Consider the following 12,274-nt stretch of genomic DNA (forward strand, 5'->3'; position numbering starts at 1 on the left):
CAGCCTCCTGAGTAGCTGGGGATTACAGGCGCCCACCACCACACCGGCTAATTTTTTGTTTTTAGTAGAGATGGGGTTTCACCATGTTGGCCAGGCTGGTCTCGAACTCCTGACCTTGTGGTCTACCTCGGCCTCACAAAGTACTGAGATTACAGGTGTGAGCCATTGTGCCCAGCCACCTAATCACCTTTTAAAGGTTGCAGCTCTCAATACTATTGTATGAGAATTGCTTCCAACCCATGAACTGTGGAGGACACACTTAAACTACAGCAGTATCTGCCTTCTTTCACTTAGCCTCATGTTTCCCAGATCCATCCATGTTGTAGCGTGAATCAGAACTTAATTCCTTTTTAAGGCTGAATAATATACATTGTATGGATAAAGCTACATTTTGATTATCATCAGTTGATAGACAGTTGGATTGTTTCTACGTTTTAGCTATTGTGATAAATTTTTGCTGTGAATATTTGTGTACAATATTTCCTTTTTCTTTCCTTTTCTTTTTTATTTTTTTTTTATAGTGTCTTGTTCTGTCGCCCAGGCTGGAGTGCAGTGGTACAATCATAGGTCACTGCAGCCTCAGCCTTTTGGGCTCAAGTGATTCTCCCACCTCAGCCTCTTGAGTAGCTGGACCACAGATGCATGTCCTCATGCCTGGCTAGTTTTAATTTTTTTTTCTAGAGACCATTCTTCCTATGTTGCCCAGGCTGGTCTTGAACTCCTGGGCTGGGGTGATCCTCCCACCTTGGCCTCCCAGAGTAGCGGGATTACAGGCGTGCGCCACTGCGCCTGGCCTTGTATACCAGATTTATGTAGACATGTATTTAATTCTCTTAGATATACACTGAGGAGTGGAATTGCTGGCTCATATGGTAATGCTATGCTTAACTTCTTGAGCAACTGTCATACCACTTCGCAAAACAGGTGCACCATTTTACATTCCCACCAGTGGTGATGAGAGTTCTGACTTTCTCCACATTCTCACTCATACTTGTCTCTACTTCCTTTTTAAATTTAACCTTTCTGGCCGGGCACGGTGGCTCAAGCCTGTAATCCCAGCACTTTGGGAGGCCGAGAGGGCGGATCACGAGGTCAGGAGATCGAAACCATCCTGGCTAACATGGTGAAACCCCATCTCTACTAAAAAAAATACAAAACACTAGCCGGGAGAGGTAGCGGGCGCCTGTAGTCCCAGCTACTCGGGAGGCTGAGGCAGGAGAATGGCGTAAACCCGGGAGGCGGAGCTTGCAGTGAGCTGAGATCCGGCCACTGCCCTCCAGCCTGGGCGACAGAACGAGACTCTGTCTCAAAAAAAAAAAGAAAAATTTAACCTTTCTATGTATGTTCTTTGTCTAGTTCTTTCTTGCTCTTTTTTCTAATAACATCTGCTTTCTGGAAATAGTCTCAGTCCTCATAGAATTCTTAGCTAGGAAATTGCCTCTCATTTCCCCCTCATTCCTATGACTGCCAGAGTCCACACATAGCCCCACACACAGATGCTGTCTTCCCTTTCAGGCTCTTCCCAAGTCTAGGGTCGATATTAAAAGCTGGGTTGGGTGTGGTGGCTCATGCCTGCAGTCCCAGCACTTTGGGCCGATCACTTCAGGTCTGGAGTTCGAGACCAGCCTGGCCCAACATGGCGAAACCCTGTCTCTACTAAAAATACAAAAATTAGCCTGGCATGGTGGTAATCCCAGCTACTCAGGAGGTTGAGACATTAGAATCGCTTGAACCTGGGAGGCGGAGGTTGCAGTGAGCCAGGATCACGCCACTGTACTCCAGCCTGGGCGACAGAGTGAGACTCCATCTCAAAAAAAAAAAAAATTAGCTGGGCATAAAAAAAAAATTAGGTGGTGCATGCCTGTAATCCCAACTGCTTGGGAGCTGGGAGGTGGAGGTTGCAGTGAGCCAAGATCGCACCACTACACTCCAGCCTGGGTGACAGAGTGAGACCCTGTCTCAAAAATAAAATAAAAAGTAAAGAAAACATGTGACTCATGCCTGTAATCCCAGCACTTTGGGAGGCTGAGGCGGGTGGATCACAAGGTCAGGAGTTGAAGACCAGCCTGGCCAAGATGGTGAAATCCCGTCTCTACTGAAAATACAAAAACAAATTAGCCAGATGTGGTGGTGGGTGCCTGTAATCCCAGCTACTTGGGAGGCTGAGGCAGAGAATTGCTTGAACTTGGGAGGTGGAGGTTGCAGTGAGCCAAGATCGTGCCATTGCACTCCAACCTGGGTCAAAGAGCAACACTTTGTCTCAAAACAAACAAAGGTGTATGTGTGTACACACACACACACAAATACATATATATATATTTACATATGTATTTTCAATTTTATGCCACTATTTCTTTTTGAAAGGAGTTCATTTTTTCCCAATTCATTTCAGACTGGAAATCTCAACTTGAATATGTGTATTTGGTATTAAAATTTGAATACTTATATTCAATATTAAAAGAAAAGGGCTATGTGTGTATAGTGTGTATATGTATGTGAATATATATTTTCAATTTAATGTCACTATTTCTTTCTGAAAGGAGTTCATTTTTTTCCCCCGTTCATTTCAGCCTGGGAATCTCAGCTTAAACCCAAAGAGTTGCCTTCTATGCAGGCTCTTTTGGAAGAAGCATCCTCCAGGGACATGCAAATGGTAAGATGCACGTGGTTTTTCCCTGGCTCCCAGCACGGGAGAAGTTGAGGAACACGTGAGGTGGAAATACAGGACCAGAGCCAGGGAGATGTTAGCAGCATGGGTATCTCTTGGAAGGGGAACAGTGTCTGAGTTCCTGTGACTTCTGAATTTGGGCAAACTCTGACTGTTGCTCAAGATTTTTTTTTTTTTTTTTTTTTTTTTGAGACAGAGTCTCGCTCTGTCACCCAGGCTGGAGTGCAGTGGCATGATGTTGGCTAATTTCAGCCTCCACCTCCCGGGATCAAGTGATTCTTCTGCTTCTGCCTCCTGAGTAGTTGGAACTGCAGGCATGCACCACTACGCCTGGCTAATTTTGGTATTTTTTGGTAGAGACAGTGTTTCACTGTGTTGGCCAGGCTGGTCTCAAACTCCTGGCCTCAAGCGATCTGCCTGCCTCAAGATTCTTTTTTTCTAGAAGGTTCCTGAAGGAAACATTTTAATAAATGTGAGTCAGACATTGAGTGTGTGAAATATGACTTCCTCCTTAGCAACTGTCAGAAAAACCCCTCCTGGTAGAGAAGCCCCATTGTGAGTAAGAGGGAGCCCTGTGGTAGAGCTGGCAACACACTCAACTTGACGAACCCCAGCTGTCTAAACAAGGCATGGCTTGAAAATCTTGAGAATATGCTCCTGGTGGGGAGGACCCCTGGGCACTGACACAGATATTGGCGAGCTTCCCACCATCACTCACCTCTTTTTCTGTTTTTTAACAGACAGGGTCTTGCTCTGCCACGCAGGCTGGAATGCAGTAGCATGTTCATGACTCACTGCAGCCTCAAATTCTGGGCTGAAGTGATCCTTCTACCTCAGCCTCCCGAGTACCCGGGACCACAGGCCTGAGTCACCATGTCCAGCTATTTTTTTTCTTTTTCTTTCTTTTTTTTTTCTTAGAGATGGGATCTTGCTGTGTTGCCCAGGATGATCTTGAACTCCTGGCCTCATATGATCCTCCCACCTCAGCCACCCAAGTAGCTGGGACTACAGGTGTGAGCCAGTGGGCCCAGCCATTACTCACCCTTTGTCAGGAGCAAGTTCCACCTGGAGAAGAGGCTCCTGAGGAGTTGAAAGGAGGCAGGGAATGTTTCTGGAGGAGCTGTAACCTGGATTTGGATGAGAGAACTGGCCAGACAGAGGCCGCTTTGATTGGAAGGAATGTGGGAAGGTTGTTGGACATCCTTCTCTTAGGAGACCCGTCTAGATTCCACACTGGAAGGAAGCCCTTTTCAGTGTGGAAAAAGCCTTCCATATGAGCTTGTACATTAACAGTACAGGAGAAAATATACACTGAGTCCCCACCATCCCCTCTTTGGCCCTGAATTCCCTCCCCCTCAAACGACAGGACCTTCCAAAGTTTGGGTTCCCATTCCTGAGTGTTGGTGAAAGTTAGGGTTAGGGTTTGGATAGAAGGAGGCACAGAGCTCAGCTTCACTCCCCAGGTGGGGTCTGTTAGTCCCAGGGTCAGTGAGAACCCCGGGATCCCTCAGTCAGTGACCCTTCCCCTGTGTCATGGATGGGTGTCAGCATCAGAGATGCCCCACCCAGTGGATAGGGTGCAGTGGCCTACGTTTTAGAGACCCACACTCCACTTCTTTGCCAGGGAAGCTTCTGGAACACCGAGAAGCCTCAACCTGTGCAGCCTGGGGTGGGCTGCAGATCAGCCAAAACTCACAACCTGCCTGGGTGCAACAGACCCCTGGGCAGCTGACAGCCCTCCTCACTCCCCAGGCCCTGCTCATTCTTGGTTTACACTCTTGTTTTCGTGGAGAACACCCTCCAGTAGCTCCTTGGGAACAGGTGCTTGGGTTTTGAGACCTTGAGTTCTGAGAATGTCTTATCAGGGCTGCTGGATCGCAGGTTCCTCATCCGATGTGGTGGTTGTGATCAGCCTCATTACAGAACATCCTTTTTCCTTTCTTATCTTTTTAAATAGATATGGGGTCTTGTTCTCTCGCCTAGGCAGGAGTGCACCAGCATGATCGTAGCTCCCTGTAGCTTCGAACTTCTTAGCTCAAGCACTCTTCCTGCCTCAGTCTCCTCCCGAGTAGCTGGGACTACAGGCGTGCACCACCATGTCTAGCTAATTTTAAAAATTGTTTTGGAGAGAAGTCTCACTGTGTTGTGCGGGCTGGCACTGCAGGGCATTCTGTGTGTCACGTAGCCCCCAATGCTTGTTGAATGAAGGGATGAATGGATAAGGTGTTGCAGAAGGCGTCTCCAGGTCCCATCCTCCACCCCCATGTCTCTCTTGCTCAGCAGGTGGACCCCATGTGAAGAAAGGAGAGAGCGAGAGAGAATGAGCCACGAGGGCCCGGTGCCCTCTTCGTTTCTGTGGGCTCTCTCCTTTCAGTACAGGGCTCCAGCGCCCTCCACAGAACTCCACACACAGCCCAGCAAGCCCCTCTGTAATGGGTGCTGAGAGTGGCAGGCATGGGGCTCTTGTTACATCAGAGTCCCAGGAAACAGGCAGTCACAGACTATTCTGAGTGGGCAGAAGAGGTCCACCTATGGACACATATTTAGAGAAGCTGAGGAGTTCATCACTGAAGACATCCAGCCCGTGAGTAGTAGAGGTGGGTTTAGAGCTAGGAGTTGAACCCAGACCTAACCCCAGAGACCACAGTCTCAGCTGCCAGGTTCTGCTGCCTGACAATCATACAACCTGCCCCTGGGGTGATGGTGCTGACCCTTCAGGTAGCCCTTCCAGGCCATGCCAGGCATCATTGCGCCTTGTCACAATCATTGAGACCCTGCACGGTGGCTCTGAGACCTCCCTGTCACATGGGAAAAAGTGCTGATGGCCAGGGACAGAGTGAGTCCCCATGGCCTCCCTCTCTTTTGTCGGCTGGTCCAGCGGAGGGACCAGTGAAGAGGAGGGTGGGAAACTGCTCTTAGAAGAGCCCCAAGGAAGTCAGGCGTGGGGGCTCACCCCAGAATCCCAGCAACTCAGGAGGCCAAGGTGGGAGGACCACTAGAGCTCAGGAGTTTGAAACCAGCCTGGGCAACATAGCAAGAACCCGTCTCTGCAAAACACACAAAAATTAGCCATAGCCAGGTGTGGTGGTGGGTACCTGTAGTTCAGCTACTTGGGAGGCTGAGGCGAGAAAATTGCTTGAACCCAGGAATTCAAGGCTGCAGTGGGCCATGTGTTTGCACCACTGCTCTCCAGCCTGGGTGATGGAGCAGGATTCTGTCTCAAAGAAAAATAAAAAACCCCAAGGGAGGCTGAGGAACAGCCCTTCTTCTGTCCCAGGGCCACCCCACAGCTGCCTCTTCTGTAGACACCCAGCTCTTTGAGGCTGCAGTGTTGCTGCTCTCGTCCTCTGCTGGGTCCCCGGGCCTGCACCAGCAGTGCCCATGTCTCAGTCCGTTCTCACCCTGCTAATAAAGACATATCCAAGACTGGGTCATCTGTAAAGGATAGAGGTTTAATGGACTCACAGTTCAGCATGGCTGGGGAGCCCTCAGGAAACTTACAACATGGTAGCAGGGGAAGGAAACACGTCCTTCACATGGTGGGCAGGAAGGAGAAGTACAGACAAAAGGGGGAAAAGCCCCTTATAAAACCGTCAGATCTTGTGAGAACTCACTCACTATCATGAGAACAGCAGCGTGGGGGTAACCGCTCCCATGATTCAATTATCTCCCACCAGGTCCCTCCCATGACATATGGGGATGATGGGAACTACAATTCAAGATGAGATTGGGGTGGGGACACAGCCAAACCATATCAGCCCGGTACATATTTGTTCGACAAATCGGCAGAACACCTTAAACAGTTTAAGTAGAGTGACCTGTGTCTAAATGATTCTGATGCAAACATTTGTCTTAAAACGTACCTGTGCGATTTTAATTTATGACTCAGAAAGGCCAGTGTCATTGGAAAATTTTGATTACTTGTATTTCTTGGGCGGACACAGGTCCACACAGGGAAGCACCAAGGCCAGCCTGGAGGCAGAAAGGAGCAAGGGGATAGCCCAGGCCAGAGCCTTTCTTGGGGTTTCCACAGGAAAGGTGAGGCTGGGCAGGGTAAACCGCCCAGGATCGGTCAGTTTGAATAATTTTAGTGGACCTTGGTGGGTAGGTGCTGTCCCTGGCTGTTTTAGGGCAGGGGAAATATTGACTGAGATAAGGAGCCGGTGCAATAAGAACTGGTATGGTGTGTGGGCTGTGGGTCACAGGGGAGTTGGAGACAAAGTTGGCTGGCAGTTTGACCCTGGGAATGATGGATGCCCTGTGGACAAGGACAGCATTCCTATTCAGAACCGGTATCTCCTGACCTTTCTTTCTTTTTTGTTTTTTGGGTGACTTAAACAGCGGAAATTTATTTTCTTACCCTTCTGGAGGCCAGAAGCCCAAGATCAAGGTGGCAGCAGGGCTGGGTTCTCCCGAGGCCTCTCTCCTTGGCTTGCGGGTGGCCACCCTCCTGCTGCCTCTTCACACAGCCACCCCTCTGTGCCACACCCTAATGTTCTGTAGTGAAACATCTCATAGACTCTCCAGGGGCTCTGTCCTAACCTCAGGTCTGTCTCTGCATCTGCAGTGTGTTAAATCCTGAAGACCCTCGGTGGCAGCTGGTGCCTGCAGTAGGTTGGGAATAGTTACTAGGTCTGAGGCTACCAGATGCCAGACCCGTGTACCTTGCCTTTTTTGTTTTTTTTTTAAAGACACAGTCTCGCTCTGTCACCTAGGCTGGAGTGTAGTAATGCAATCTCAGCTCACTGCAACTTCTGCCTCCCAGGTTCAAGTGATTCTCGTGCTTCAGCCTCCCGAGCAGCTGGGACTATAGGCGTGCACCACCGCACTTGGCTAATTTTTGTATTTTTAGTAGAGATGGGTGTATCAATCTGTTTTCATGCTACTGATAAAGACATACCCAACGAGACTGGGCAATTTACAAAAGAGAGAGATTTTGTTAGACTTATAGTTCCACGTGGCTGGGGAAGCCTCGCCTCACAATCATGGCAGAAGGCAAGGAGGAGCAAGTCACGTCTTACATGGATGACAGGAACTAAAGAGACCTTGCACAGGAAAACTCCCCTTATAATAACCATCAGATTTCATGAGACTTAGTTATTATCATGAGAACAATCATGGGAAAGGCCTGCCCCCATGATTCAATTACCTCCCACTGGGTCCCTCTCACAACACGTGGGAATTCAAGATGAAATTTTGGTGGGGGCAGAGCCAAACCATATCAATGGGGCTTCGCCATGTTGGCCAGGCTGGTCTTGAACTCCTGGCCTCAAGCAATTCTTCCACCTCAGCCTCCCAAAGTGCTGGGATTATTGGCATGAGCCACCGCACCCAGCCCCATTTGCCTTGACATCTGGCAGCCCTAAGCCCCAAACCAAAGGTCTTTTGGGCCGAGAACAGCTGCAGTGCTACCTCTGTCCTGCTCAGCATCCTCCTGTCTTTTCAGGGGCCGGGGCTGTTCCTGAGGATGCAGCTGGTGCCCTCTATAGAAGCGAAGGAGACACCGTTGACTCAAGAGGACCGGCCAGCTCTCCAGGAGCCACCTTGGTCTCCGGGATGCACGGTAAGCCTGGGAGAGGTTCACTGTGATGGCACCAGGCGCAGTCAGGAAGGCCTGGGGTGTGGGGTGTCTGTAAATTGGGGTAGGGGAGGGAAAGGAGGGCGTCTGGGGCCTGTAGGAGGCCCAGGCTGTGGGCTTGGGGTGTTGCAGTCTGTTTCTGTGTTGAATATACTTGTCCCCAGGGTGATGGCGGGCTCCAGGGTGGGTCCTGGGGGAGGGTCTGGTTGTTGGACTGTGGGCCCTGCCTTTCCTGGTCCAGCCTTTTTTCTTCCTGTCCTTCCACCCCAGTCCCACTGCTTCCATGACCTTGAAACGGATGGGAACTGGCAGGTCCTGTGACCTGAGCAGGCTCAGGGAAGCGAGGACCTCTTGGCTCAGGGTCCTGTGTGTCCTTACCAAGGCAGAGAGAGAATGGGAGAGAGAGACGCTGTAAGGCAAGGGTTGCTAACCCCCAGGCCGTGGACCAGTGCTAGCCCCTAGCCTGTTAGGAACCAGGCTGCAGAGCAGGAGGTGAGCGGCGGGCTAGCATCCATGCCTGATCTCCGCCTCCTGTCGGATCAGCAGCAGCACTGGATTCTCGGGGAAGCGCGAATCCTATTGTGAACTGCCCATGTGAGGGATCTAGGCTGCAGGCTCCTTATGAGAATCTAATACCTGATAATTGAGGTGGAACAGTTTCATGCCAAAACCATACCCCCACCCTGGTTTGTGGAAAAATTGTCTTCCATGAAACTGGTCCCTGGTGCCAAAAAGGTTGGTGACTACTGCTGTAAGGCACATCCTGAGCCCTGCACGAGGAGAAAAGGCCTCCTCCCACTTGTCCCTGCCCTGTTCCCTCACCCAAGGGACCTGCTGCATGTAACCCCCACCCCCCATCCACCACCAAGTCCTGCCAGCGTTATCTCCAAAATGTAACCCACCTCCAGCTGCCCCTCCCGTCCCCGCTGCTGTCCCCCCTGCCCAGAGCCACTGTTAGCTCTCCTGGACTCTAGGTCGGCTCCTGACAGGCGCCTGGGCCCCACCCTGGACACAGAAGCCAGAGCGATCCATTAGAAGTGCAAGTCAGGTCAGACGTGTTTCCTTAGCAAGCAGCTGCCAGCAGAGAAGAGTTCACATCCTACTCCAAGGAGAGGTCTTCCTCCCAGAAAAACTCACTGACTGCCTGCTCCTCATTCACGCAGGTCCACCTCCAAGCTCCATCCTCCCTCTACCCCTCAACCTCCTGGCCATCTACACCCCACTTTTTTCCCAGCTTTTCCCTGACTTCTGGAGCCTCCTTGGAGGGTGCCACCTTCCCCAGCCCCTGCCTGGGCACCCTCTCTCCAGGCCATTTTGGATCACAGTGATTAGCTTTGTATTTAAGGATTGGGTAAATCCTGACAAGGTAAGTGGGTCTATCTGTTCTTTTATTAATATGTTCCCCAAAGCAGGATCAAACATGCACATTCATCGGGGTGAGCAGGTGTGAGTGGACCCCCTCAGCCTCTTGACTCTAATCTGTGACCCCTGTCACTCTGTGCAGGGACTAAAGGCCGCTGTGCAGATTCAGAGGGTGTTGATACCAGTGCCTACACTGGGCCACCCCGACCCGTGGGTGGCCGAGGATTCTGGTGAGTGAGTGCCGCATGGAACACGTGGCCAGAGGGCCCTGCTATCCTTGTGTTCTGTCCAGGAACTTGTATCCCATCCTGCCTACATTTCCTCTGACTGCAGGCACTGCCCTGGCACCGTAGGGAGAGGATGCAGAAAGCTTCTCTCGTTATTTGTGTGTTTAAGCAGGAGGGCACTTCCAGTGACAGAGTTTTCTGTTAAGAAAGAGAGGGTTCACTCAACCGCAGGAAAAGGCCAGACCTCTCTTTGGCAACATGAAATTCTTGACTACACGATAATATTGATTTTTGAAAATTATGATTGAATTTACTAGAAATGGCCTGTGTTTTAACTGGGTTTTTAAAAATGAGGTTCAGGCTGGTTGCAGTGGCTCATGCCTTTAATCCCAGTGCTTTGCAAGGCGTGGGCAGGAGGATTGCTTGAGGCCAGGAGTTCGAGATCAGCCTGGGTAACATAGTGAGACCCCTATTTCTTAAAAAAAAAAAAAAAAAAAAAAAAAAAAAAAAAAAAAAATTAGCCATGGGTGGTGCCTCCTAAGTCCCAGCTACTTGAGAGACTGAGGCAGGAGGATCGCTTGAGCCCAGGAGGTCAAGGCTGATGTGAACTACAATTGCTTTACTGTACTTTGCAGCCTGGGTGACAGAATGAGTCCCTGTCTCTAAAAAAAGAGGTTAAAAGCCACTTCTCCTGAGAAGTGGGGAAGAATTTAATTCCAGAAGACAAATAACATTTTAGCTTTAATGGTAAGGTGTTTGTTTTCTTCCAGTTTGCCTTCTAGTAAGAATAATAAACTTTGTTTCTTAAAAGTGCCATCCACTCTTGTGTCTGGAATCTCTGTTATCTTCTTGACAGGGAACAATTATTAGATCTAGGTCATGTGTTTCTCTTCAGTATATTTTTGGTAAGCCTTCTGGGCTAGGCTCTATTTTGTTACTTCTTCTTCTTCTTCTTTTTTTTCAGTTGAGACAGCATCTCGCTTTGTCACCCAGGCTGGAGTACAGTGGTGCGATCTCGGCTCACTGCAACCTCCGCCTCCCGGGTTCAAGCGATTCTCCTGCCTCAGCCTCCCGAGTAGCTGGGATTACAGGTGTGTGCTACCATGCCCGGCTAATTTTTGTATTTTTAGTAGAGACAAGGTTTTGCCATGTTGGCCAGGCTGGTCTCAAACTCTTGACCTCAAATGATCTGCCTACCTCGGCCTCCCAAAGTGCTGGGACCAGAGGTGTGAGCCACCGTGCCCGGCCTATTGCTTCTTGAAGTGGGTAACACTACCATTGTCGTCTGGTGGTGAGATGGGGACCAGGAAACAGTCACAAAGAAAACACTGACCCCTCTTCCGTGAAGCTCACAGTCCGCTGGGTGGTCAGAGTTTGAAATGAATAACAGAGTCCAGTGGAAGCGTGTTGTACAAGGACTCCATCTCAGGGCACAGGGGAGAGTTCTGGGAAAGGATGGATATTTAAGCTTAGGCCAGGGTTTCTCAACTGCAACACTGCTGATACTGGGGCCTGTTCACTCTCAGTTGTGGGCCGTCCTGTGCATTGTAGGATGTTGAGCAGCATCCCTGGCCTCAACTCACTAGATGCTAGGAGTGCTTTTCCTCTATGAGTTTGCCAGGGCTGCTGTATCAAAGTTCCACCAGCTGGGTGGATTAAACAGCAGAAATATGTTGTCTCACTGCTCTGGAGGCCATAAGCTTGAGATGAAGGTGTTGGCAGGGTTGGTTCCTTTGGAAGCCTCTCCTTGGTGTGTAGATGGCCATCTTGTCTCTGTGTCTTCACATCCTCTTCCCTCTGTACATGCCTTTGTCCAAATGTCATCTTCTTGTGATGGGGTTTGGATTTGTGTCTCCGCCTAAATCTCATGTCAAATTGTAATCTCCAATGTTGGAGGAAGGGCTTGGTGGGAGGTGACTGGATCATGGGGGTGGACTTCCCCTTGCTGTTTTCTCTTGATAGTGAGTGAGTTCTCATGAGATCCGGTTGTTTAAAAGTGTGTAGCACCTCCCGCTTCACTCTCTTCCTCCTGCTCCAGCCATGTAGCACGTGCCTGCTTCCCCTTTGCCTTCTGCCACGATTGTAAGTTTCCTGAGTCCTGCCCAGCCATGCTTCCTATACAACCTGTGGAACTAGGAGCCAAATTAAACCTCTTTTCTTTATAAATTTCCCAGTCTCAGGTAGTTCTTTATAGCAGTGCAAAAGTGGACTAATACATCTTTTAAGTACACCAGTCATATTGGACTAGGGCCCGCCCTACTGACACCATTTTGTTTTTTTTTTTTTGAGACGGAGTCTCGCTCTGTCACCCGGGCTGGAGTGCAGTGGCCAGATCTCAGCTCACTGCAAGCTCCGCCTCCCGGGTTTACGCCATTCTCCTGCCTCAGCCTCCGCAGTAGCTGGGACTACAGGCGCCCGCCACCTCACCCGGCTAGATTT

At 50.0% G+C, this 12,274-nt stretch overlaps 1 protein-coding gene across 1 annotated transcript in view; it reads left to right on the top strand.

Moving 5' to 3' along the window:
• Positions 1 to 12,274, top strand: part of LOC115899170 (zinc finger protein 333-like) — a 33,997-nt gene that overhangs the window by 9,160 nt on the left and 12,563 nt on the right. The window contains 3 exon segments of the mRNA XM_030936429.1: positions 2,571 to 2,653; positions 8,115 to 8,231; positions 9,751 to 9,838. Of these exon segments, the coding sequence (XP_030792289.1) occupies positions 2,571 to 2,653; positions 8,115 to 8,231; positions 9,751 to 9,838 (288 nt within the window).

Source organism: Rhinopithecus roxellana, chromosome 8 (genome assembly GCF_007565055.1).
Source record: "Rhinopithecus roxellana isolate Shanxi Qingling chromosome 8, ASM756505v1, whole genome shotgun sequence".
In the NCBI taxonomy this organism is placed as follows: Eukaryota; Metazoa; Chordata; class Mammalia; order Primates; family Cercopithecidae; genus Rhinopithecus; species Rhinopithecus roxellana.